Source organism: Phaeoacremonium minimum, assembly GCF_000392275.1.
Source record: "Phaeoacremonium minimum UCRPA7 unplaced genomic scaffold PA7_03_scaffold_363, whole genome shotgun sequence".
Classification (NCBI taxonomy): Eukaryota; Fungi; Ascomycota; class Sordariomycetes; order Togniniales; family Togniniaceae; genus Phaeoacremonium; species Phaeoacremonium minimum.
The window spans coordinates 117640-145137 of NW_006921267.1; the positions used below are offsets into that span (position 1 = coordinate 117640).

Below are 27498 nucleotides of genomic sequence, written 5' to 3' on the forward strand. Positions count from 1 at the left end.
GTATGAAAGCAGCATCCAGTCGTCTCTCTGTGGTGATACTCGGAGAAGGATAATGGGTGGTGTTTTCGTTGCGACGCAAATCAATCCAATCCAACTTCAGCTTTGCTCAGCCATCCAAAACTCGCGGACATTACCTAACATTACCTAGGTACTTCTAGGTAGCAAGGCTGAATCCACATACAACTACCTAGGTACCTAGGTAACTAACCTAACTGGCTGCGCCCCGGTTACGTGGCCCAAGCGCCGCTGTCAGGCCCAAGCTGCTGCTGTGCTTCAGCCTCACCCACTGCTTCCATAGCCGATGCTAAGGGGGTTAGCGGCCTCTTGAGCACCGTTGCTAGTGGATTAGACGCTAAGTCCTCGAGCACTGGTTAGGTAGTGTTACAGGGCTTGCCACCCACCATAAATATACCTACCTAAGCACACCTCAGTATGGGCACAGCTGGAGGTGGGGGTCCCACAAGTCGTCGCAAATGTCAGTCTACATGAGTGAGGATTTACTAATACGACTGGACTGACGTCGTGTTGTCTTCAACGGAAATCGTTCGATCCCGCCAAAAGCCCAATCTCCGGCCTCAATCCCGCCGCCGTCGCTCGCCGGGCCTCCTTTTTCGGCATCTTGCACAGTAGCTCGTTTTTATTCCTCCAAATCATCTCTGCTGCTTGCTTCTTCTCCTTTCTCTTGTTCCTTTTTTCCATTCGAGAAGCGCGGGCGACAACGAAGGGGGCGCGAACAAACGAAGCCAGCCAGGCCGCCGCCAAGATGGACAACTTCAAGAATGCCGTCGAAACCATCATGACGCCCTCCATGCCGGTGTTCGTGATTGGCATCGCCATCGTGCTCCTTGTGCCTCTGATTCTGCACTTCTACCTCAGCCATAAAGGCAGCTACACGGTCCTGCCCTCAGTCCTCCTGGCTGGTCCCTCCGGCGCAGGCAAGACCTCGCTCCTGACGCTCTTCGAACGCAAAGCTCCGACGACGACACATACATCCCAGACTTGGTCGGCGGTCGAGCTGGCCATCAACGAGGAGGGCACATCCTCTTTCCGCGACGATCTTGACGCCACTGGCAGTACCGCGAGAAAGTTTCTCATCGTCGACACTCCTGGCCATGGCAAGCTAAGACATCACGCCTTCACGAGGTTGACTCCGCCCGCGACGGCGTCGGCAAAGCTGAAGGCGGTCGTGTTCATGGTGGACGCCGCAGCGCTCTCCGAGCCCGAGGTCCTCGCCTCGACAGCTGCCTACCTATACGATATCCTGCTGATGCTGCAGAAGCGCATGGGCAGCACCAAGTCGTCCAAGGCGCCGTACACAATCCCCCTGCTGATCGCGGCCAACAAGCTCGATCTGTTCACCGCGCTCCCCGCTGCGTTGGTCAAGAGCAACCTGGAGGCCGAGCTCGGACGCATACGAAAAACGAGGAGTAAGGGTCTGTTGGACTCCGGGGTGGGCACGGACGAGATTGGGGCGGGCAGCGAGGAGAATGATGACTGGCTGGGCGAGTATGGCAGCGGGAAGTTCTCCTTCAACCAGATGCGGGAATTCGACATCGACGTGGACGTGATGGGCGGCAACATTCAGGGCGGGGATGGCCCCGGCGTGGACAAATGGTGGACGTGGATTGGAGACAAGATCTGAGAAACACGTAGCTTCCGGTAATAATTGTAATACAAAGTCAATGCAAGGTCTCTCTGGTCTATTGAAATGATCCAAGTTTCCGCCGCCAGGTCCCCAATAGCATGGCGATTTCTTTGTCTACCTGAATTACCCCATCGCTAACCATAGACGTTGAGTCTAGGTGTACCCTCGGTGCTGAGCGCACGTAAGTTGAAACTAACGCCACTCCCATGTCCGTCAACGCCTGCAATGACCATAGCTCGACTCCTGTTTTATCTATTTCTTGGACTGCTTCAGCATCCATGTTAAGAGATCTACTTTAGTCACCACTGCCACAGGCTTCTTCCCTTCACCACCCTTCTCCGTAACGACAGCCGCACTGTTCCACTCCAGGAACTTGCTGAGCACCGTAAGTGGCGTGTCTAGTGTGATTTCAACAAACTTCCGCTTCTTGCTCGATCCTGCTGCGGTCTCGGTGTTGATGTCCCGCGGGTCAGTGATGACCTCGTCGAGTCTGCCAAAGTCAAACATGACATCGCTCACAGGACTTGTGCCACTTGCGCGGCCATGCGAGATATATGATAGCAGGTTGCCGAGAGTGACCAGCCCGACCAGTTTACCACCCGTTGGTGAAAGCACTGGCAGCTGATCGAAGCCCTTGTCCCGCATGGTTTCGACAGCCTCTGAGCATTTGCTCGTGCTGACCACGGAAGTTACTGGCTTCAGTCTCAGATCTCTAATAACTCCACCACCGTATGGGTCGCTGGGACGGCGCCTCGATTGTGCCTGGGCTGCTGCCTCGACCTCTGCGCCGTTGACAGAGGGCAAGAGGTCGTTGGCGGCGAGCCAGTCGTCATCGGCAAACTTGGACAGATAGCTTCTGATGCTGTCGGGTAGCAGTACCACGACGGTATCTTCCTCTCCCAAGTTGAGGTCCTTCACAGCTCTTGTCATTGCCGCCATTGCGCTCCCCGAGGAGCCGCCGACGAGCAGTCCCTCCTCAGCAATCAGACGCCTAGCGTACATGAACGCCTCACGGTCGTCGGTCTTGTACCACTTGTCAACTGCCGCCTGGTCAAGGACATCCGGGATGAAGTCATAGCCAATGCCTTCCACCTTGTATGGGATATTCGCCAGCTCGCCCTGGTTCAGTGTCTCGGGCAATGCCAGGATACTCCCATACGGATCCGCCGCCACGATCTTGATGTCCTTGTTGTGCTTTCTCAATCCCCTCGCCAGACCAGTAATTGTGCCGCCTGTGCCGGCTCCAGCCACGACGGCGGTGATCTTGCCCTGTGTTTGTTCCCATATCTCCTCTGCCGTTCCGAACTCGTGCGCCAGCGGGTTGTCCTTGTTGGTGTATTGGTCGAGAATATGTGCGTTCGGAAGCTCCTTCTGCAGACGTCTGGCAACGCCGATGTGTGATTCTGGACTGTCCCATGCAGCCTGGGTGGGTGTGCGGATGATGGTGGCGCCAAGAGCGCGCAGGACCGAGACCTTCTCTGCCGACATTTTCTCGGGGAGGGTGATGATCGTCTTGTAGCCTTTGATAGCGCCAACAAGAGCGAGCCCGATGCCACTACGAAGGGGCCAAAATTAGCATTCGATTTCAACGCTGGTTGTCGCGAAAACGAGGGGATACTTACGTGTTGCCGCTCGTAGGCTCAATCAGAGTGTCGCCGGGCTTGATGCGCCCGCTCTTCTCGGCTTCTTCGATCATGCGCAGGGCAATGCGATCTTTGACGCTGCCGCCCGCATTGAAGAGCTCGACTTTGGCGTAGACCTTGGCCTTGATGCCCAGCGATTGCGGGATCTTGTTCAGGCGCACTAAAGGAGTGTGGCCGATGAGCTTGGTCGCGTCTGCGAAGCCAATGGCTCCATCGACATCCGTGGTGCCATTTGTCGTCGCCATGGTCAGTAAGCAATCGAGGAGGCGCTCCTCGGAGACTTCGTTGGAGGAAGGGTGATTCGACGAAGGTATGATGGCAGGATCAAGATGTGGTTGATCTCGACGAAAGATTACTCGCCGACTTGCAACTCGTGCCTGGCGGTAGCTCTTTGCAGAAGTAGATTCTTACCTCTCTTCACTGTCATGTGTTTATCCAGGTACGTCCAGACATCGGCAAAATTGGAGGCAAATATGAGGTGATACTTGGTTGCTAAGCCGATAGGTGCATTCTGCCCCGCGATCAGTGCCGACGCTAGGCGGCTCTAGCCTGCCCCCAAGATCATAGACCTTGGTTCATCAATCACTTCTCAATACGTGCTATAGAAGAGGCAGGTGTTCAAGACAGATATATTTAACCGATCACCTTCTCATTCCGCATCATGCATGGACATAGTGCCTATTTGTGAGATGCAGTCAAGAGTAAGAAGCCCCGTTCAAATACTGATGACTTTGTCAAACTATCCGCCGTTGAGAATGCACCCCTGAAAAAGAACCACCCACCCCCGCCGGGAGTCGATGTGTGCCGTCACGGACGAGATCAAGCTCATCAGCTTCATGTTCAAAATGGCTCCTTTGGTAATTCGATATACAACCGTTCTCTGTTCTTTTCTTTTTGATAGACAGGTCAGTTGTGTTGAATATCTCTTCCGTGAGGTTTAGAGGACCTGGTATAACTACGTAAAAGTTTTCATTGTCATTCGGAATGACTACGTCGAGCCGCCAAGTCTCGTGCATGAAACGGGAATGGCTCTCTGAATCCGAGCGAAAATTGAGTGAGCCAAAACTTAGATTGTAGTAACATATATATCATAATCCATAGGGACTAAAGACGATCTAGCACGAGCAAGTCTTGGTTGCCATCATTAACATGAATATCGTAAATAGGTTCATACTCGCCTTTTACAAAATTAACATTGCGGACTAAAATTCCCCTCCCCAGGCTCCGAGTGCTTCTAGGTCTTTGACAGCCGAGCGGTCTGATTCTTCTATATGCAATGTTTCCCAAAGCAGTCGATTATAATCCGGAACGCCTATAAAGCTACCTCATAGGGTCGCTCGCCATGATTAAGTGCGCCATGCTCGAGCCTGACATCTCGAACTGATCTCCTTCTTGCAACGAGACAAGAACTCCTTTATGGAAATGAATCCATGATGTCTACTCCATTAACCACGAGAAGCTTGGTATGACTGTTGCCTTTGATCGACATCGCATCGTAAGTTCTCTGGAGACCAACTTTAGAGCTTCCTGGGAAGACATGCGTCTCGAAGAAGTCTGGTTCTTCATTTACCGTTCTTGCATAGGCAACCAATGAAGACATTGACGACATAATGACACCAATAAACACCTTTGCTTCTACCAAAGCATTGTACTCGACAATGCCTTTCTCGTCAAAGGATAGAGCGTCCAGCTCAGCCAGCTCAGTTGGACTATCCGCCAACAATGTCCACTTGTCATGAACTGTGTATCCAAGCGGCTGTAATATTTGTCGGAACCGTTGAGTGGCTGTCTGATCCCCAGAGCTGACATAGACAACCCGCGTGCTCTCGTCATTGGCGGCGTACATCTTCTGAACCTCCTCAGAGTAGAGTCGCATCTGATCATCTGCGGATCCGAAGGACGCGGGCCAATCGTTCTCACCCCTCAAATGAATCCCGATAAAGTTCCCGCCGAGGAGCTTCTCGTTCTTCGAAATGCTTCGACTCTTGTCGAGGAGGGACTGACGGAACGTTATCGTCTTGAAGAGAGCTTTGCGTGTTGTTTGAAGTTCATTAGAATCCCTATAATTCCAGCCAATATACGGGTCGGAAAATTGTAGTACGACTGGATTTTCCGGTGTGATTCTGGCGATATCAATGTCGGCAGACTGTAGTGCTCCGTGTGCTGATTGCTGAAACGTCCCTTGATGGAAAGCAGCCTCGAGATACATCCTCCCCGGCGCTTCGACCACTGTTACACCTTCGCGGCCATCCTCACAAAATTTCATCTGAAGCCTTGGGCATACTTCTTGGACTGATTTCTCGAGGTTGTCGAGGTTCCACCAGATATCCGGACAGGCAAGGTTGCCATTCGTATCTACTAGATTGTCCTCGTGCCTTGTTGCCAGTGACGGTATCATGACTCCAGCTCCTGCATCAATAGCAAGCCTGATGCAGGTCTGCACTCGATTCCTCGCATTATTAAGTCCTCCGCAGAAAGATAACTGATTATCCCCGCAGCCGCTGTGACAATGAACCCATAGCCCTTCTGTCCAGGTGGTATTGTCGCATAAACTCTTCAACGCTTGCATGTCTGGGCTTAGCGATGCTGACGCCGCCTTGCTTCCGCCAGAAAGAACATCTTGAATCTGTTCATTGAGCTGATCTACGTGGAAAATCTCGCCAAAGCCATCCACGTAGTCGGAGAATGTCCTAGGCAGCTGTGGCCCGAGTGTGGACAGAGAAACAAGCGCACATAGAAGCAGCAACGCAAGTAGAAAATTATAGTATCCCCTACTATTCAACATGTTGAATCGTGCATACAGAAGAAGCTGCGGGACTGCGGGACTCGTGAATGTGATTCAGTGTGACAATACGGGGAAGCAGCTGAAAGGACATTCGTGAGCGTTGTGTCAGTTGGATCAGTCCGGGGAAGCAAGACCAGACCGGGACAGCTTTACGGAGGACCAGGCACCGGGTCTCTCCCTTTTTGTCACGGTCCAGATCGCGACATCTGGAAGATTTTGTTTCAGCACCCATTACCAAGACGCGGGCGACACTCCCTGTTGAGCTTCATTAGGGTCCTCTAATCTAGCAACTATCGCCCTTGGTTCATGAAGTGCTGCAAAAGGGGCCGCGAGCTATCAGAGGCCAGCGCGCCACCAAAGCATGCCTCGAGCATCTCTCACTAAGATGCTAGCCATTCCAGTCAACCCTAACGAGAAGTCGATGAGTCTATCGGAGATTCGGTTCTATTCGCCCTTGCGCTATGGAGAGGGCAAGCGAGGTTCATAAACCTACTATCCACTGCTTATCAACGCAGTCCCGCGGTAAGGGCGCGCATGAGAGGGCACCCCGAATGGTTAGTCCGGCCCAAGAAGCATGCCATGTCTCGATTGAGTTCACTCTAGGGGGGCTATTGGAATGGTGCGGTCCAGATGCGTCGACGAATCAAAACTCTAACGACAAACAGAAACTATAAAAAATGCTAGTGTCTTGCTTGCGGCATTGACGCGTGACGCCACGCGACGCCTTCGGGTCTTAGTACAGCCTCACAGCCCTCGCTATTGAACAGACAGCCAGCCACAGACACAAGGGCCAACAAGGGTGAAGAGACTTTGCCTGAGGTTGCTTCTTCCACACAGCCAACTGCCCATCGCAAACGCCCCTGACCCAGTAAGCCTCCTTTACCCTGCAGTGAGGCTGGCCCGATTGGCTGCAGGACAATTAAGCTTAGCTGGTATGCTTGTAAACGCGGCTGATCCGCTAGTCTCCATCTCTGCCCTGTCAGATCTCCTCGCTTGCTATCTGTAGCATACCGAAGCTCTACTAGAAGCATCGCATCAACCCAATTTCTTAGCTGATCGCTAGCATTCAGCCATGTTTATAGTTGTACCATTTAGGTTGCGATATGCACGCGCTGGGCTGCCACCCGGCCAATGTCGTCAAGATGAACTCGGTTAGTCTTACATTTCAGACACGCCCGGAGGCGACTTGGGATCTGCCGTGCAAAAGAAACGCGGGTTGATCAGTTAAGACTGATTGCACCCCAAGTAGGCCAGCCGTGGTAGCTCCCGAGAGTCACTTCACTCTGCTTTATGCCGGTTTTTTCATCCTTGCCATCAGGTTTCCATATCCTCAACGCTGTAGGGTGCCAGTCTTGGCAATATGCTTTCATCTCTCTGGAGGCAGATTCCACTAGGAACCTCAGATGATCCGAGCTATGTCGCTCTTCAGCATACAGATAGTGCTGAAGACAATGGCAGCGGAACACACGGGGGAGACGACTTCGGCTTGAGCCAGGAAAAGGAAGTTCAAAGGCCTCAGAGGAAGTTCATAGCTCGTGCTTTGGGTTCCTTGACGGTGCTTATGCCCAGTTTCCTTCAGCGAAAGGACACTAAGGAACGTCGAAAGCTACACTCAACCGCATGGCTCGGTACGTGCCCCAACCTGCTGAGAAAGACTCCGTCACTGACTCGTTGAAACTACAGACGGCCTACGTGGAGTCGCAGCAACGTTGGTTGTGATACACCACTCCAGTCTATTATGGTTCTCCTGGTCTATACACTCTGCCTGGATACCAGGTGAAACGAACTGGTTCATACAACTTCCATTCATCCGTCTTATCATTGCAGGGCCGCCCCAGGTCATGATTTTCTTTGTCATTTCTGGTTATGCGCTCAGCTATAAGCCAATAAAGGTCTCACGCCAGGGCCGATATGACGAACTAAGCAGCGCACTTGCTTCCTCAATATTCCGACGCCATCCGAGGTTGTTCATGCCTGCTATCTTAGTTACATTCTGCACAGCTATCCTAACATGGCTTGGAGCATTTGGTACGGAGGGCTGGGGAGGTGTTGCAATTGCATCGCGGCAACCTCCACGATTCGATAATCTCTGGGATCAGCTTTCGAATTGGTCGAGAACAATGATAGGCGCAATGGACCCATTGGGGAGAGACATGTTCCGTGGAGGGACACAATACGATCCCAATCTTTGGACGCTACCGATTGAATTTGACAGCTCGTTGGTCATCTTTCTCTGCTTAGCTGCCTTCTCCAGGCTGTCCAACAGAGTCCGGATGCTCTTTACATTCGCTGTCGCATTCTATGCCGAATATTACACATTCTACCCCGTATTTCTGTTCATGGCAGGCATGTTTATCTGCGAGGTCCGTATGTCCTGCGACGAACGTGCGGGAGCAACAGCATCATCCGATAACAGTGTCCTACCGTCATGGGCCGAAAAGCCTAGAGGTTGGCTATCACGATTGACGAGACGTATCACAAAGAACTCTCTTCTACGAACAGTATTGGGCTTGACGTCCTTTGTCGGTGCTGTTTACGTCTTGAGCATGCCAGAAGTTCATCGCGGTGCTGGACAATCTCCCGGATTCATGACACTAACGTCCCTCATCCCGAGTCAATTTGGCAATGCACCTGACAACTTCTGGCTCCCAATTGCAGCTGCCTGGCTGGTCTTGACAGTTGACCATGCTAAATTCCTCCAGATTTTGTTCACGAACTCATTTGCTCAATATCTGGGAAGGATCTCCTTCGCCTTATACCTGGTTCATGGTCCCCTGCTGTGGACCCTCGGCTTCGTTCTGGGAAAGAAATGCCTGGACATTGTTGGCAACACCTCAAATGAGTCATATGTTCTTGCGATGGCCTTCGCTGCGGCTTTGTGGTGGCCCGTTGCAATCTATGTGGCGGATTTGACTCAGCGCTTCGTCGACGCAAAGTGCGTCAATTTCTCAAAATGGGCATACGACAGGCTTGCGAAGAGATAGGCATGGACGCCGAGGAGTAATGTCTACTCATTTGCTTCATAATCATAATGTTAGACTCTATGGAGCCAGGTTGTACGAATATCCGCTTCGATTCTTTCTCATATTCCATCGCATATCATCGGACATAGCATTCAACAAGACATTAATGAGCGGTTGCTTTAAATATGCCTCAAGAGCTATATCCAATAATTACTCTCTAAACTACGTGTCATCACGCCCCTAACAACGCCGTCGTCTAGCATAGCTTTCCGTCGTCCGTCTTTCGTAAACTCTTACCTGGATTCTAAAAAACCGATTAGCTTGAAGCCCATTATCTCTTTAGAGGATTTATCCTATCGACACGCAAGCGCAAGATGATCAGTATCTCATTAACAACAGCGAACTCCACAATTCAAGAACATTTTCGAAGATGCATCTTTAATCAGCAGCCGGAAAGCGGTCAGAGTTATTCTAGGGGCCATAAATTGCCAGGGTTGTCGATGGAGTTGTGTAACCTCGCGGCATCGAGGTTATTGGGCAGCCGAGTGGAACTGAGTTCGAATTACAGGCCAATCTTCATACCAAGACTGAAGCAGTCTATGACTAATGCAATGCTCCCAGATACTCATTGGCCGGGATGATATGCATCATGCATCATTGGTTGCCCCTGGCTGGTCCAACATGCTTGTCGAGGTAACATACCGATAATTGAGGCTTCCGTATTGGCTGAAATGAAATCAACGCCTCTACCCTCTGCAGTTCATTATGCAGCAACCCAGTAAGTTGACCGTTCCACACACAATATGCCGCCAGTCTTCTTGGCCCCGGAGATTTGAGCTGGCATTTAAAGGTTGCCTAACATATTACAAAGTATCAGGTGCTAAATTGGTCTTTGTGTGCTACATTCAAGATTCATTATTTTAGGTTTCACTCTTCTCCTAACACATTTACAAGATGTCCGTCCGTCTCGAGAAACAGTCTTTATACTCACCGACCACACTTTATACCGTCATCTTCGTCATCACCGCTTGGTTGACTATTGCTTTGATACGCTATGTGATCTCCACAAAGCGACCTCCTGGTTTCCCTCCCGGTCCTCCGACATTTCCAGGACTTGGAAATCTCCATCAAATTCCTTTGGAGAGGCCGTTTCTCAAATTCCACGAATGGGCCAAAGAATATGGAGATATTGTAGGCTTGAAGCTTGGACCCGGCAATCTTGTTCTACTGAATACGCCAAGACTAGTCCGCGAACTCTTTGACAAGCGGGGATCTATATATTCCGGTCGGCCGAGAAACCCTATCGCCTGTCAATATGTTTTTGGTGGTGGGGAAGACAAACATGCCTTCCTCTTCATGCAGAATGATGAGATTCTTTCCCGTGCACGAACCGCAATACGCTCCCATCTAGGTCCTCAGGGACTGGACAAAGTTCTTCCCATACAGCAGGCAGAGGCGTCAGTCCTGATCCAAATGATCTTAAACAAGCCTGATGCATTTATGGAACATATAAGCTATTGGAGTCTTGCCACACCCCTTCTTGTTATTGCAGGGCAGAAGTTAGAAGATCGCGCCCCTGATTTCATCCATCACTATCATGATGCTCAAGAGAAGTGGCTTGAGTTGTTAACACCGGGCTCCGCTCCACCAATAGACATATTTCCATTTTTGAAGTGGATTCCAGAATTCATGGGAGCAACTTGGAAACACAAAGCACTTGTCGTTCGCAATCATATGCACACGTTCTTTGCGAGTTTGTACACGGTTGCCAAGAAAAGACAGGCTTCACGAAACGAGCGCGATCCGATCTTCGAATCTCTCATGGAAGAGATTCTGCGTGACGAAAGGGCCGGTAAAAGGTTCAATGAACTTGAACTGGCCTTTCTCGGCGGCGGCGTTCTAGATGCTGGTGTTGACACCACTCATGCCACCGCACTAGCGTTTGTAAAGATACTTGCAGCGTATCCAGAGATTTTGAAGACAGTGCAAGAAGAGATAGACAATGTCTGTCAAGAATCACAGTCACCTTCAGCAAAGGATCTAAATGGCCTCCCATATCTCAATGCTTGTCTGATGGAGGTGAAGCTCATTCGTACCGCACACTCAATCTTAGTACTAACATAAGCAGGTTTTTCGCTGGCGAGGTGCTGCACCCAATGGATTACCACATGTTCTTGACAAGGATGACTCTTTTGATGGGTTTCGTTTCCCCAAAGGTACGGTGTTCTTGGCCAACGCCTATACCATCCACAATGATGAGGATTTCTATGATGCCCCGTTTGAATTCAAACCTGATCGTTACCTGAACAATGTCCTGGGAGCCAAACACGAGCAACAAGTGAATGAGAAAGGCGATTCGAGGCGGGCGACGTATGTATTCGGTGCCGGACGAAGAATTTGTCCCGGCGAGGGCTTTGCTCGAAATTCTGTTCTCCTTGCAGTGGCAAAAATCGTGTGGGCGTTCGATGTCGCCGCTCCAGCACCCCTCGACTTAAGCAACGAAAATGGATTCAAATCCGGGCTTGTCTTCTGTTCGGCACCATTCAATGTCACTTTCGCCCTACGGAGTGAAGTTAAGCGCTCGGTTATACAGGAAGACTACACCAGAGCTCAGCAATTTATGCGCCAAGTTTAGCGTGTCACAACACTAATCATATCGACAAGCAGATGGCTTGAAAACCTCGATGATAATAGTGCTCGTTAATGACCCAATTCGTTCTTGATAATCTATGACGGGTATCAAGAGAAGCTCAAGATTGTCAACTGCTAGAAGTGTCTGCACTACGATACTATCTTAACAGATTCTGGACTGTTGAAAGGCCATGGATTTATGTACTACAGTACCATGAATCGCTTTGTGAATTTCTTGTATTACCTAGTCATGGTCTGAGCTTAAAAGGCTGTGAAAGATGACGAAAATTGTCCAAGTTTCCGATAGCAGAATATTGTTACATCTTAGTAAAGCAACTTCAAATCAACCATCAGATCCTACTCGACTGCGTTTCCACACAATGATATTCAGATGCAGGCGTAATAAAGTGAACAAATTTCTAAATGCAGGTCCGAGCAAGAAAGGATATTTTTGGTAATAGCCGAATTCTCACTTTTGCTCTTGCCATTCAGCTTGGCTGGCTATCAAGAACACAAGTGGCGAGAGCCAAGAGTGATTGCGATGATACTACTGGGTGCAATCCTCTTGGTCTTGTTCCCTTTCTACGGGAAGCATCTTACTCCCAAGTCATTTGTGCCGTTTGAGCTGTTCAAAAACAGAACAGTCTTAGCTGCGTGTCTGCTAGGAGGAAACATGTGGATCAGTTTCTAGTAAGCCCCGTCACCTCTCTTCGATGTTCGTCTCGTCAGCCTCGGATTCTGATCCAATGCGTTACAGCTGCTATAAATTACAGTTCTCATCTTACCTTCAGGTGGTGTATGATATCAGTGTATCGAAAGCGGGCTACATACTCAACATTTTCAACATTGTATCCTGTGGTTGGGGAGTTGTCGTGGGATTGTGCGTATCTCCTTTCGTCCTACTTATTCAACAGTTCCCAGGAGTGCTAACACTCGCCAGCTTGATGCGCATTACGGATCGCTACAAAGTAAGTACATAACGGTTGTAGTGACAAGTATATTCGGAGATCAATCATCTGTAATATCTAAGCAAGAGGAATATCTCTCTTGCGCTTCCAACTTTGTCTAAGTCCTTGTTATAAAAGTAAAGACGGTACTGACATTATTCCTCTAGTAGTTGGGAATGATCATGGTTCCACTGCAAATTCTCATGACTAGTCTCATGATCAAATTCCGTATGCCTGGCACACATATTGGACTGGTCATCATGTGCGAGGTATTTGGATCGCTAGCAGGGGGTACGCTGGTGATGGTCCAATCTATTGCAGTGATGGCTTCAGTGCCGCATCGCGATGTCGCCGTAGGGATTGCACTACTCAGTCTAGTCACCAGTGTCGGCGGGTCAATTGGAGGTTCCATTAGCGGAGCAATATGGACGAACTTAATGCCGCAAAAGCTTGCGGAATATTTGCCAGACGACCTGAAAGCCAATGCTACAGAGATTTACGGCAGCCTGCCTGTTCAGTTGAGTTACCCCTGGGGCACTCCAGAACGAGACGCGATCGTGAAGGCTTATGGAGAAACCCAAAAAATTCTGCTTATAGCATCGCTATCTGCTCTAGCTGGGCCCATCGTCTGGGTCCTCATGATGAAGAATCATCGCCTCAGCGAAAGGGAACAGACCAAAGGGGTCCTGTGGTGATCTGACAATGTGGTCACGGAGATTTTAATACAAGTTATTCACATTGCTTGGCGACGTTGTCTCCACATGGAACTTCATGTCATCTTGAAAAAGTAGAAACTTTTGTTATGAGATTATAATCTGCAAGCAAGCGAGATGCATGTTGTTCTCGTACGATTTAGTCTCGACTCTCCTGTGCTCGATAACGAGTCCGAGGTCCGCCAAGCTCAAGTCCGAGTAGGCGGCATCGCTTGAGAGCGCGTCGCCCCTTTTATTACTAAAGCATGTGCATACCGTTACAACGGCAGCTGCAAGAGCCGAGAAATCTCAGCTGAAATTAACTTCGTGTCCGATTGTTTGGGACCCACGGAATCGTACTTCAGCTCTGGAGCCTCGTGGCGCATTTACACAATAGCAACGCGAAGGATCAATCCTCCGACAGAAACTAAGGATCCTTCTAAGCTGTCATCCTGTGCCTTACATGGATCTATCTACCGACATGACATCTTGTGCCATGCGAATTTGAAATCCAGGACTCCAGATCATCCAGTGCCGTAGCAATTGCTCACTTAGCATATTCAATGCTGGAATGCTCTGAGCTTGGAGCTGTTCATTGAACATTCTTTATCGGAGACAGAAGTGCTAGCTTCTCTGGTAGATCCGAGCTCTCGGAAGGAGATATTAAAAGGTGTGTCGGTGGGGTCGAAAAGAGTTCTAGCCACGTCGGTATGCAAGGCCATGCCTCAAGATGGATCCTTCCGCCTACCACAAGGCCGTAACGGCACGAGCTGCAGCCTGAAAACAACCGATGTGGTATTTCGTACTGACATGCAGCAGCTGGGACGAAGGATTAGTCGGGGTCCGACGATGGCGATCGCGCAAGCCACCAAGTCGCGGCATTTTCTACCTATGGTATTTTGATGCGCGTAAATAGCAGATGAATGCTTCCATTATATCCTATGGGATGCGATTTTCAGAGCGCGGATTCGACATGGCCTCTAGTAACTCCGCTTTGCCACTCTACACGTGTAGAGCTATGCGACGCTGCGATCAGTCTCAGGTAGTCTAGCTGGTCTTAGAAATGGCTAGGCTTCAACAATTGAACCGACGCCAAGTGGAGATAGGTGTTATAGTTAGAAATCCAATCTCGGCGCGTATCCGGCAAGATGAGGATGTACCAAACAGGATGCGTAGACGACATGCGCGACGCCACAAGATATGCAATGAAAGAGCCCACAGACGTGATAGTTTCATGCAAGTTCTCCGGCTTGTTGTAGCTCTAGACACTCCTCCAGATAAGAATCGAACAGGCTACCGCTTAGAGCGTTTGCTATAAACGCCCTGTAGCCAGATTTCTGGAATTGGCCGGGTTCCTGTGGATCTTCTATCAGCTAGCATTGATATGAGAGGCAAGTAGTGAAAATGTCTGTCGAGCTTCTTCTTCCGAGCCGTGTCTTGTTTGGGCTGTATAGCAAGAGGCTTGAGATCCCAGCCTGTCAAGCCAGCCTAGGGCTAGCCGTACTGGTCCTTGCAATACTTTTCTCTAGCCTCATCTATCGATGCACGATATACCGTTTTTGTGTTTCGCCCTTTCGAGATTTGCCTTTTCCGAAAGTATGTTTACGTTGCGTATGCACAGTTGAAGCCATTCAAATGCTAATTCAGCATAATCAGAGCGATCGAGGATTTCTTGGTCATCTCGTCCAGTTTCTTCAAGAGCCATGGGGGTTTCCACTTGTCAGGTGGCAACAAATTGTCACCACAAGCCGCAGTGGCTTCTATCGTATCTTCATGGGACCGTCAGACTATCTCGTCCCCATGAACTCTAGAGCTCTATCAGCAATCATGAACGACCCAGGTACATTTCCAAAGACAGCTGCGGTTCGAGAGGGCTTCATCGCAACTCTGGGGCACGGTGTTGTGTCCACAGAAGGCGTTGTTCATCGTGTAAGCACACATTGCAGAATTTCTAAGATATCGTGCATGTAGTTCTAATCAATCACAGAAGCAGAGAAGACTCCTCGTACCAATATTTGGTCTCGAACGAAATCGGAGACTTGTACCACAGATGTGGAGCAAAGCAAGCATATTGTGCGATAAGATCAATCAAATAAGCCCAGTGAACGCCGCGGGAGGTGTAGTCATTGATATACAAAGTCTAGCATTATCAGCAACGCTTGATGTCATCGGGGTTTCTCTGTTAGGCGTGGACTTCGATTGCCAACGAAAACCAGATCAACCCATTTTGAAAGCGTTCCAAGCTGTCCTCCCTTTATACGACGAGGATACCTGGTTTGATACGGTATTTTGGAATATTCTACCAGTTTTTATACCACCGTGCACCTTGTTCAACTTTCCCTTACGACGGGTCCGAGATTTCAATTGGGGAACAGCTATGCTGAGGAATTATTGCACCGATCAAGTGAGAGACAGAAAATTACAAATGCTTGAAGCCCCAGAGCATGAATGGAAAAGAGAAGGTAAGATATCTGGTGAAATTCTGATTTTGTTGCAGATTATGCTAATCTATCTCTTTAGACGTGCTCTCTGCGATTATTGCCTCAGGAGTTGAAGATGAGCGAGAGCTCGTGGACCATCTACTCACATTTCTGGCGGCTGGCCACGAGTCGACTGCAATCACCTTGTCGTGGGCTCTGTTTGAGCTCGCACGGCGCCCACAGATACAACAACGCCTACGTTCCGAGATCTTGAGTCAAGTTGGCTCTTTAGGAGATCATGCTCCGTCAAGAGAAGAGGTGAACTCACTCACCTACCTCCGGTGTTTTGTGATGGAAGTTCTGCGGTATTATCCTGTGTTTCCGTCCATGATGCGGGAAGCGACAAAAGACGTAACAATCGGGGATCTTCATGTCCCGCGAGGCACGTCTTTCATCATCAGCCCCTATGCTATTAATAGGTCTCCAGAGTTCTGGGGCGAGGATGCGCATGAGTTTCGAGTCGAGCGCTGGGAACAAGCTTATAGTGGCGGAGCAAAAGCATCGCAGGCATTCATGTCGTTTTCTAACGGTCCAAGAGTATGCATTGGGAAGGAACTGGCCATCCTTAACTTGAAAGTCATGGTCAGTGTCTTGGTGGCACATTTTCGGTTTGAAGAGATAGAGCCAGGATATCAGCCACAGATACAAAAAGGAACAGCTCTGAAGGCCAAGGATGGACTCCGGATCCGAGCGGAGAAGCTGTAGAAGACTATTAGACATGAGATACCCCCCGATAAATTTGATTTGAACGATTTTCTGGTTCCTTGGCAGTTTCCGTGAATCGTTAATTGAAAACGTGACTGCTGGGAGACCTACGCTTCGTTGACCAGAATCATACGTTGCCATAATCTGGCTAATTCGATTCGCTTGTGTCTACCTGCAAGGAAGCGGCTTGAAGCATTAAGTGATTGGGATCAGAGAAAAATCGACTACTGGAATCAACGACGCTCATCTTCGATGGGAATGTCTACTTGGGGCTGGTAAGGCCCTGGCAATGCCTCTTTGGGATCATGGCTGTGCTCAGTACGAGCTTCATAGGATTTGGAGGGATTCTTTTGGCGCCCCTTACAGTACATACACGATTGACCTAAAGTAGTGCGGAACTACCTAGGTACCTTACGTCACAACTAAAGTACCGATGTAGTGGGGGGGACCATGCTGTAGCACGCTGGAAAATCCTGGTCGAATTAAGGTGCTGACAACCCTCCGGGCCATGCCGACCCAGCGCTGCGGGAAGGATTCAAGAGGCTCCACGATCTTGTTTAGGGGCTACCTACCCAGATACATGACGACAGAAGTTAACTAGGAAACATATTGCGTACCGCTTGCCGGGTTACAACAAAGAGAAACGATTGAAAGTCCGAGTGTCTCATCTCATCTAGACCTCATAAGCCTTGAGCTCCTCTTCTGTCCACTCCCAAAGCTTCCGCGCCAGTGCATCGTCCCTCGCCTGGGGGCTCGCATTGCCGTGCACGCCAACAGGCGTGTAATACTCACCGCTCACAACATCCTTCGAAACCGACGCCCACAGCTGGTTCTTGGTCCCGCTCTCGATGCTTGTGAGGAGCAGGTCCGCGAGTGGCTGCAGGAAGCTGAGGAAAGGATAGCTTTCTTTCAAATACCGACCCAGGTTGGTGTTGACAGCTCCCGGATGGACAGCAGCTGTTTTGAGCTGAGGATATCGCTTCGCCAATTCGCGCGCGAACAGCGCATTGGCAAGCTTACTCTGGCCGTATCGTGTCCAGGTCTGCACGTTGTCGCACTTTGTGTGCACGTTCTCGAATTGAATGCCCTCCTTAGGACTCATGTTGTGTCCCACCGATGACAGGACAATTACGCGAACATCCGCATTGGGGGCCTCGGCCGTCTTGAGCAATAGAGGCATTAGCAGTTTGGTCAATAATGCATGCGCAACATGATTGACGCCAAATTGAAGCTCTAGCCCATCTTGTGTCAGACCTGGAGGAGACGCCATGATGCCCGCATTCAGCACTGTTTCTGGTTAGTCAGCTAAATCCCGAATTGCTCATCAAACCAAGCAAAGTGATTGACGCGGAAACCCTACACAAGAGATCGAGGCGGTCAGACTGTTCTAACAAGGTCTTGGCGGCATTCCTGACTGAATCGAGAGACGTGAGATCCAGCTCGATATGCTTGATATTGGCATTTGGAACTTCTTTCCTGACATCATCGATGGCAGTCTTGGCCTTATCTGAATCGCGTGCGGCGAGCCATATCTGTGCCGGCTCGTGTCGAGCAAATTCGAGGACGGACTGCTTCCCAAGCCCGCTGTTCCCGCCTGTCACGAGGATCACTTTGCCTTCGAGGGATGGGATGTCCGTTTTCGGATTAAATGAGACGCCACGGTTGAAGAACAGCATTATCGATCAGAATGGTGATAGCAGATGATTTGCAGTGTCGAAGGTTGCGAGAGGAGAATGCGCGAGAGTCAAAATCACGCAAGCCTCTCCTGATGAACGAGTCTCGTATCTTGAGCAGGCCCCTCGGCACAATTTAAGACCCGTGGCGGGACATCCCAAACGTCCTTCGATGGCGTCAAGACTGCCGACACCCCACTAAGCGGGTTTGGAGTAGGTCGAGAACCTGTTTAGCGCCAAAGGGTGTTCTTGGGAATGGTGAGGAGCTAGAGGTAAACTAAGGACAGAACTGCGAGGGGGACATTCGGGCGATTCGGAATGCCCGCATGTGCGTTTACTAATGCCATGTGACAGAACCTACGACCAACACACAGAACTTGGTCGCAACAAGAGCCGTTATGCCGAGAGTTCGACGAGCTGCATCAACCCTCCATAGTCCATGGGTCTCGACGTTGAGCGGTGGCTGTATGTCTGTCACTCATCATCACCCGCCGATGCCTCAATCAATATGAATCAAGAAGTAGGGTACTCAGGCAGGAAAAGCGCCCTTCTTCTTGTACACAGACAATTTATCGACGAAATTCTGGACTTGATATCGAGATTGAGAAATGCAAACTCGTGTTGAAAATGCATGCTGTCAATCAAGCTAACGGCCAAGTAAGTGTAGCCGAGATCCCCACGGGGAAGCAGGGCCTAAAAAACGATGTTGCTTGGTTCTGATCCGACCATTCCACCTTGATGCCATGGACCGCGGAGTATCCGTCGAACTTCGGCCTTATCGGTCGGCAAATTCACGCCTGATCCACGACTGCTGTGCCTCACTTTGAACCATGCAGCAACAGTGTAGCACCGGGGAAGGTTCACTAAGTTGCAACACCGAACTTCGGGTCCGACTCAATTTACCGGAAGGAGGTAACCCTAAGGTTTCGCGACCAGGAAAGAAAAGCTTTTGAGGATGTTCGGTCTGCCAAGGTCACCTTCTTTTGGGTTCTGAGATGTTGAGGACTTTCATCAGCGGCTGAATTCATAAGCCTTTGCATCCAAAAAATTCTAGGGATCCCATGGAGGTCCTTGCCGTCAGCCATTCATTCCCGACCGAGCAAGATGTTCGCGGGTTGAAAATCAAGACCAGTATTATACACACACCATTGGCTTCCGTCACAGACTACATCGAGCTTGACGAAGCAGGGGTCATAGATAATGCGACAGCTGCGCACGACGGGCCGGTATATGTTTGTTTGGCGGAAAATTATGATCACTGGTGTTCGGAGTTGAATGTGGACCGGTCATCGTGGGATTGGTGCCATTGGGGAGAGAATATCACCTTTCGTTGCACAGAAGCGTCACTTACGGAACGCGACTTCCATCTCGGAGACATCTGGCGAGTTGGACCCTCGGTACGACTCCAGGTTTGTGGCTCCCGAATACCGTGTATGAAGTTGTCCTGGCGATGTGGACAACCCGACTCTTGGCTAAAGCCACTGGCTGACTCGGGTCGTGTTGGAATCTATCTACGGGTTCTACAAGGTGGCCGAGTGCATCCGGGAGACGTGGCGGTTCTAGAAAGCTCCTCTGGCGATCCAATGGACGTGGCCATAATCAGCAAGTTGGCCTTTGATGCTTCACTTACAACACGAGATACTCTGAATTTGTTAGCGAACCATGCTGGTCTGCTCCGACTCAATCGATTCTTCATAGAACGCAAGTTGATCAACATAGACGATAAAGTCAACGTCGGAAAGAATGCGTGGAAAGGGTGGCGTGAGTTTCGACCATACCAGATCGTGGATGAAGGTGGGAGTGTCAAATCGTTCTACATCCGCCCCTTGGATAGTGAAGCACTTGCACATTATCTGCCTGGACAATTTCTTACTGTACGGCTGCCAAGCGGTCAAGTGAGGAGCTGGAGTATCTCGCAGTGGTTCGGAAGAGACGGGCCAACATATTACCGCCTGAGTATCAAGAAGGGAACCGGCGCGTCCGCGTGGATGCACGACCAGTGCACCGTGGAGACAGCTCTTTGGGTTCGCTCTCCAGCTGGACGATTTGTTCTGGACTGGACCCAGATTGCGTCACCCCGGCAGGTGTATATCACCGCGGGGATTGGCCTCACGCCGATATTAGCCATGATGAAAGCACATGCCACTCACCCAAACATGACGAAGACACCAGGAGTCTGGATTCATGTCGCCAAGAACAGCGATCACTTCCCCTTTCAGGGGGAGTTTCTTGACATTGAGCAGAATCCGGTTGAGAAAAGAGTCTTCTTCACAGATGCAATGATAACAGACGTCATCGGGGAGAGCCATGACTATGCCGGTCGACCTACCCGCGAGATCCTGATGCAGCTCTTGGCTAGCAACTACACGATGAACCCTTTGGGAGGCTCCGAGATGTCACTTCCAGGCCGCTTTTCCGCAGTGTATATATGCGGGCCTTCCAGTTTTGAAGCGGACATGAAGGCTTTACTCACCGAAGTCGGCATCCCACCTCCATTTGTGCACAGCGAATCTTTCTCGCCATCTAGTAACGTTCTCGGCGACCTCACACAGGCGCGGGTACGCTTCACCAAGTCGAACAAGTCTTGTATATGGAAGAAGGAAAAGCCAGTATCGCTACTCGAGCTAGCTGACTCTCTGGGACTGAAGCCGGATTACGGGTGTCGCGTGGGGGCATGTGGCAGTTGCGCTGTGAAGCTGATCAGCGGCTCAGTCTCTGGAGGCATTCAGCTGGATGGCACGATTCTCACTTGCTCGTCGACTCCATCATCGGAAGACGTTGAAGTCGAGCTATAATCAGATATGTGACTATGCTCAAGTAATATCATCTTGATTCTTTAGACAGGATGAGTTTTGCCACACCCCTAAAGAAAGGTTGGTAGGTTCAAGTTCTTGATGGATGCTGTATTATTACTCAGGCCGATGTGGCACAGCGGGCGGGTGATCGATCAATCGATTGGATCAGCTCTCAAGTGTGGAAATGATGCTTTTATGGATCCGATATCTTTGATTTCTAGAGGGGGCTAATGATTGCCAATGGAATGGCTCGTCTGGGTGTTCTCATTGCGAAAGGAAAATCTTGGCTGAGCTTGGGCTTGGGTCATCGCAGTAGCCATGGAAAGGAAGGAAGGAAGGAAGGGTTCCTTCCATTGTGGCCGGTTGAGTCACTGGGGGAGCCCAGGCAGCACCGACCCTACCCCGCCAAATACAAATACAGCGCTGTAAGGAGCACTGAGTCAGGGCCTAATTACCTACTCTCCTGTAATGGCAATTGACAACCTCGACAAATGTCTATAAATCGGCCAGGCATTTGTATATTTCTGCAACGAAAAAGCCTCTTTTTATTATCAAACAGCGAGGCAGGTTTATATGATTAATTTCTCAAACAAAGCCCCGTCTTTGGTGTGGTCATAGGTATTTTTCTCTGTCGTCGCTGGCCGAAGTTCAGAGAGATTCCCATCGTCCCCCCCGATCATTGCGCTTGGCCCCCCTTTTCCTGAGGTTGGGCGCCTGCACCTGCATACTACGACTCCCCGTCTCCCCTCCAGCTCAGCTCGGATAAGTTCAACTCAACGCGTCTAATTCTGACGAGTAGATATTGCCGCCAGGTAAACCTCGACTTGGCATATTCTTGATCATCGCGCGCTCAGCTTCAGTATCAGTATCAGTATCAGTATATGTCACTTTCAAGAATCCTTCGCTTTCCGAGATACCCACCTACCGCCATCTGCCATCATGGAGTCAACCGAACAGAGCCAGGAGCCGTGGTTCCTAAAATACAAATTCCCCGTCTTTCTACCATCTCATCCAGCCCTTGACCTCGCGTCTGATGACTATGAGAGGTATCTCGTCACAGAGTTCAAACAATGCCGCCAGGGCCTGGCCGGTGCAGGTGCCTCTCAGGCGAGTATCGATCAAGATGAGACCGATACAAATATGGGCACGGAGATCTTCACTCTTGTTAGCGGAGAGTCGTCTAGTACCACTGGAGAAGTCCGTCAAGGTTTGGAGAAGATGGCTGTGGTTACTGACGCTGCTTCTCCCGTGCCTGAGGGCCAACACCCGTTCATGCAAGGCCTCCTCTCCCATGGCAACGCTGCAACCCCTTCAAATGAAGATACGGAAAACAAGATGTTGACCGAGAATGCGGGAGTCGCCTATCGCTCCACTACAAATGCTCTGGTAGACCTTTTCGCGGAGCTCGAGGATGTCGTCTCAGGTCCTCGCCTCCTCGAACTCCTCAACGCTGCTTGGGAGTGCGACCCACTTGTCACCCTGAAAATCGTCTTCAACAGTCGTTCCATCCACCTGGGAAAGAGCTCTCGCCAGACTTTCTACCGATGTGCTGGATGGCTCGCAAAGTACCATCCTCTCACCCTCGTGGCGAACCTCCCTTGGCTCAGTCGACCAGTAATACAAAAGAAGATTGAGACAAATGCTGAGAATAAGCAAGGCAATGATGATCTGGTCATTGTGGAGGCTGAAAAAGATGATAAAGATCCAGCTCGATTCGATGTTCGACACGGGGTGTCCCACGGCTACTGGAAGGACCTCCTGAATATTCTTGCTTTGCATGTCAATGGAAAGCTCGACGTTCTGGCCAACCCAAAGGACATCCTAAATATCGAGCAAGAGAAGGGCAAAAATGACTTCCCAGATCAGAGAACAGCGAAAGATCTCCGTCACGAGAAGCGCGACGCTCGCCATGATGCCGCGCTCGATGCCTTCAACAATGACCCTGTCTATCGTGCTCTCCATCTTACCATTGCCAGGCTCTTCGCATCTGAGCTGAAGTCAGACCTCGCTCGTCTCCGCGCAGAAGACCCCAAAGCCAGGCGAGATATCTCGCTTTGCGCAAAATGGGCACCGTCCCACGAGCGCTTCCACGATAAGCACACGTTCATTGTCTCATCCGTCGCCGAGCTCATGCATCCGGCCACCGAATATAGCAGTGAGCTGGGGTTTTATGATGCCGGCAGTAAAGAACAGCGGGTGCTGTATCTTCGCTACGCTCGTGAGGCATATCGTAAAGACATTGCGGCTCTTCGCAAACGACTCGAAGTTGTCGAGCGTGAAATTACCGCAAAGACATTCGAGAACATCAAGTACGAGAGGCTTCCATCTATCGCGATGAACAACTATGCCCCTCTCTTTGCAGTCAAGGACGCAGATCGCTTTGATCAGTACCTCGACCACGTTGCGAATGGAAAGGCGCGTATTTCAGGTGCTACGCTTCTTCCAAGCACCCTAATCAAGGCCGTTCGAGAAGCAAACGGCGGTGCTTACATTAGCCCATCCGCTGTAGGCCGCAAGAACAAGCGCAAAGGTACCAACCACTTAGTCGAGAGCAAAATCCAGCAGATGCAGACCAAGTCTCTTGACGGACAGTGGAAGGCACTTGTGCAGCGGATCAAAGACTCGGGTAAACTACAATCTAGTATCGCAGTGGCCGATGTATCTGGGTCCATGTATTCCCCCCAATTCCCCGATGGGAGTTGCCCCATGGATACATCCATCGGTCTTGCTCTGCTTCTTGCAGAAGTCACCGAGCCACCATTTGGAGGCGCTTTCATCACTTTCAGCGCTAACCCCAAGGTCCAAAAGATCGATCTTTCCAAAGATCTGAGCGACAAGTACTCTCAGCTGAGCCGGGCTGACTGGGATATGAACACCGATTTCGAGGCTGTATTCGAGAAGCTCATCTTGCCGATGGCCCTTGAAAATAAGCTGAAGCAGGAGGATATGGTGAAGCAAATCTTCGTCTTCTCCGATATGCAGTTTGATTCTGCTTCTTATGGTGGAGGATGGTCTACTTCATACGAGCGCATCAAGAGGAAGTTCGAGCAAGCCGGCTACGAGATGCCTCAACTCATCTTCTGGAATCTAGCAGGGGGTCGAGCTGGCTATGGAGCTGGATACGGCGGCGGCGATCCTGTAGCTCCGAAGCCCATCACAACGGCAGACGAGGGAACAGCCATCGTTAGCGGATACTCTCAGGGCATGCTCAAGGTATTCCTTGATAACGGCTCGTTCGATGATGGTTCCGACGAGGAGGCAGACGAAGTGATGACAATTGTTAACGAGGACGGTGAGACTGTCGAAGAGACCCGAAAGAAGCCTAGAATAGACCCTCTAAGTACATTGAAGAAGGCTGTCGGCCACAAGGCGTACGTTATGTTGAAGGTTGTAGATTGAGAAGAGGCTCGTCTAGGATAGCAACGATTGGGGCAAGCATCAAGCTTTCTTTCTTTAATAGTTAGAGCATTGTGTACTTGTCATCGTCAAACAAGCTATCTTCCCGTGTTTTGTGGCTTGCCTCATCTGCATGACTTGCATTTTGATCTCAGGGAACTGCATGTGCAGAGTGTTCATGAGGACCGTGGTGTGTTGGCCTCAAACCCCCCCATCACCATGGGCTTTTGCAGTGTCTAGAACTGTCTTCTTGACGCTAATGTGGACTGAAAGTGCCTTTGCCCTTGGAGCCCTTGCCGATCTCCTTATTTCTGAGCAAAAGCGCCAGTAAGCCTTGCAGGCAGTCGGGCAGAAGTCAAGCCGCAAAGGTGATACAGCCCAATGCGCGATTGGTGCATCTCAGAAAGCGGCTGAGCCAACCCCTGTGAGCTCCCCTGTAAGCGATGCAGAACAACACGGCCGTCTATCTTGGCAAGCCACAAACGGCCCTGACTTGAAAGTGCCTACAACATGATTACCAGCGTGTTGTCCCATTTCGCAAGGTTTCGCGTGGAAACGAAGTTGTTAGGCTGGATTGGCAGAAAACATGTGATGGGTGACAATAAAAAGACGACTCCCCAGCACGCGATGCGATCCTCGGGCTATTTGTGCACGCTCCGAGTCAAATTAATCCCACCTGGCAAGGACTTTGATCTGTGACACGTTCCATTGAAATCCTGAACAACATTTACGTGTTACATTCGGTCGCCTCGCAAGATGGGCCTCAACCAATTGTGGAAAATGTGGGCAATCGCTGTGCTGCTGTTGCTGAACGCATCGCCTGTGTCGTCAACATACTGGACTGTAACCTCTTACTACCAATATGCCCTATCATCTACGCAATATGGGACATACACAGATGATATCTATTTTTATACGTATACCACAGTGGAAACAGTCAAATCTGGGGTGACGCCAACTGCAACACCTGTCTCAACCTCCAGCTATGTCTACACATATGACGACGTCACGGTCATATACGTCTATCTGGCCCCTGGGGCAGTGGCAGAAAGCGATATTATAACTACCACTGAGGAATTTACAATCGACAACCGTTATACTGTCTACGTAGAACCAGTTGTGTAAGTGGAGATAACCCTACCGCAACGGTCCTTCTCAAGAGGCTCAAACCCAGGATTATGACCTTGAACGCGCTTCTGGAACAATCAGTATTGATTGACTCAATCTAGGTACACCGCGCCATCATCTTGTCCAACACCTTTCACGGTGACAACTGTAACCGGAGTGAACATTCCGTCTCAAGTCACGGACCAATACACGCCCACATCAACGGCCACCTCAATTGCAACCTACGGTGATCGCTACACGTACATCACCGCTTATCTGGCCCCTAGTGCTGTGCCCTTGAGCAATTCACCCGCGACATCGGATTTCATCTACTCCTACTACATCGCGGACTGTCGCAACCCTACAGCGACGGATGACTCATATTATGGCCCATCAAGCGGTGGGGGAAGTTCTGGTGATGATGGTGATGATGGCGATGACGGTCCTCGTAGTGGTGGCGGATCAAGCGAAAGTACCGCCACCAGAGCACTGAGAACCTGGGTTATCGTTGTCATTGTCATTTTGGTACTTTTGGTGGTTCTGTTCTTCTTTGGCTTCCTGGAAAACTTCCTGTGGTTCCGTCGGCTTATGCTCGGCAAGAGTACCTTGCGTTTTGGAACAATCAGCTGGATTTTAATATCTCTGTGGGTAGCCTGCTTTACCCGCTCGCAATCTGCCCGAACTCCAGAGGATCAGGCCAGACTGAAGCAACAATGGGAGGCTATGAGCGGCGGGACAAAGTGGAAACTATGGTGGAAATGGGGGTTCCGACACGCATACCCAGTTGACCTGCTGGGTGACCCCAACACTCCCGGGTCAGCTCCGATGGGACCACCACAAATGCAGGCTATGGCATTTCAGGGACAGCCGCCATCGGATCCCAAGAATCCAATGGCGACAGCACAGCCCTATGCAGGAGCTCCTCCCCAGCAACATCAGTGGGGAGGACAGCCAATGTACCAATATGCTCAGCCAGGGCAGCCAGTACAAGGGCAGTATCCGATGCAGTTTCAAGGACAACCTCCGCAATATCAACATCCGATGCAGCAGCAATATCCTGGGTATCCCATGCAGTATCAGATGCAACCTCCCGATCAAAGTCACTCCTTGTCGCCTCAACCAACTGGAACTACTACATTGACGCAAACTTCCCAGATTCCATCACCTCAAACACCATCCCCAGCTCCAGATCAAGGCCAACATCAGCACCCACACCAGCAGCAATAGTCGTCGTTTCTCAGATTTGCTTACTTGACTGAGGAGTTAAGAATTCGGTTCGACAAGTTCATGGTGATAATAATAGCGTGAGCGTAATCGCAACGGTCGAGGCATAATTAGCTATGAAGTTCATACACATTTCGAATTTCACTTTAAATCGTAATAAAGCACATTTACACCCCGGGTTGTATATCAGAATGTGATCACGCATCTACTTCAGCCAGGTCATTGGAACGTTGTCATACAAACAATAGACTCTGCTTAAATTAGTCTATTTTAACATTCTAGCTCCGGCGGATTTATTGAACGCGAATCTTCAGGAGGTGCAAATACTCCGATCTTGGCAGTACAGTATTGCAATGAAAATATTGGCTCATATACTTGTGACGGCCGCCGGGTGGAGCCACCCGGCATGCTGGATTGCCAGCTGCCAGTGCGTCGTTGGAAGCGCGGGTGCAGCCGGCGGCCAGTGAGCTTTCAGATTTTAGCTCATCACGGACGCCGAAACATCATCTTTGCCAGGGCCAAATGCCTTAAAACAATGACCGTCAGCGACCCGTCGCGCGGCTCTGGCGACGCATTCCCTGGAAACTTCGGCGTCCTTCCGGTTGTCCCACCAGACTTTCCAGATAAGAATCCGCGGACAAACGCCGCGACCGCGGCAACCGCCGCCGGAGTGCGCGCCTTCACGGCGCAGGCTATCGCGTTCTACTTCCGTGCGCCGGTTAAGGCGTTCTTCCGAACCCGCGTAGACTACCTCGCCTACGCGAGGAATCTGCAGCAGCAGAATCATAGCTATCTATCAAATCTCGGCGATG

General features: G+C 50.3%; 4 protein-coding genes across 4 annotated transcripts; 2 read left to right on the forward strand and 2 right to left on the reverse strand.

The window, feature by feature from the left end:
• Positions 1-763: 763 nt before the first annotated feature.
• UCRPA7_4762 (putative srp receptor beta subunit protein) lies at positions 764-1642 on the forward strand (the record flags this gene model as incomplete). The annotated part of the gene is made up of 1 exon (XM_007917313.1): positions 764-1642. The coding sequence occupies one exon, from the start codon at positions 764-766 to the stop codon at positions 1640-1642; it is 879 nt and encodes a 292-aa protein (XP_007915504.1).
• Positions 1643-1897: 255 nt separating this feature from the next.
• UCRPA7_4763 (putative cystathionine beta-synthase protein) lies at positions 1898-3533 on the reverse strand (the record flags this gene model as incomplete). Its single annotated transcript, XM_007917314.1, has 2 exons — positions 1898-3200; positions 3268-3533. The coding sequence occupies 2 exons, from the start codon at positions 3531-3533 to the stop codon at positions 1898-1900; spliced, it is 1569 nt and encodes a 522-aa protein (XP_007915505.1).
• A 13631-nt stretch (positions 3534-17164) lies between these two features.
• On the reverse strand, positions 17165-18167 carry UCRPA7_4764 (putative short-chain dehydrogenase reductase protein; the record flags this gene model as incomplete). The annotated part of the gene is made up of 2 exons (XM_007917315.1): positions 17165-17778; positions 17852-18167. 2 exons carry the CDS (start codon positions 18165-18167, stop codon positions 17165-17167), a joined length of 930 nt encoding a protein of 309 aa, XP_007915506.1.
• Positions 18168-21898: 3731 nt separating this feature from the next.
• On the forward strand, positions 21899-24358 carry UCRPA7_4765 (hypothetical protein; the record flags this gene model as incomplete). Its single annotated transcript, XM_007917316.1, has 1 exon — positions 21899-24358. The coding sequence occupies one exon, from the start codon at positions 21899-21901 to the stop codon at positions 24356-24358; it is 2460 nt and encodes an 819-aa protein (XP_007915507.1).
• Positions 24359-27498: the final 3140 nt, after the last annotated feature.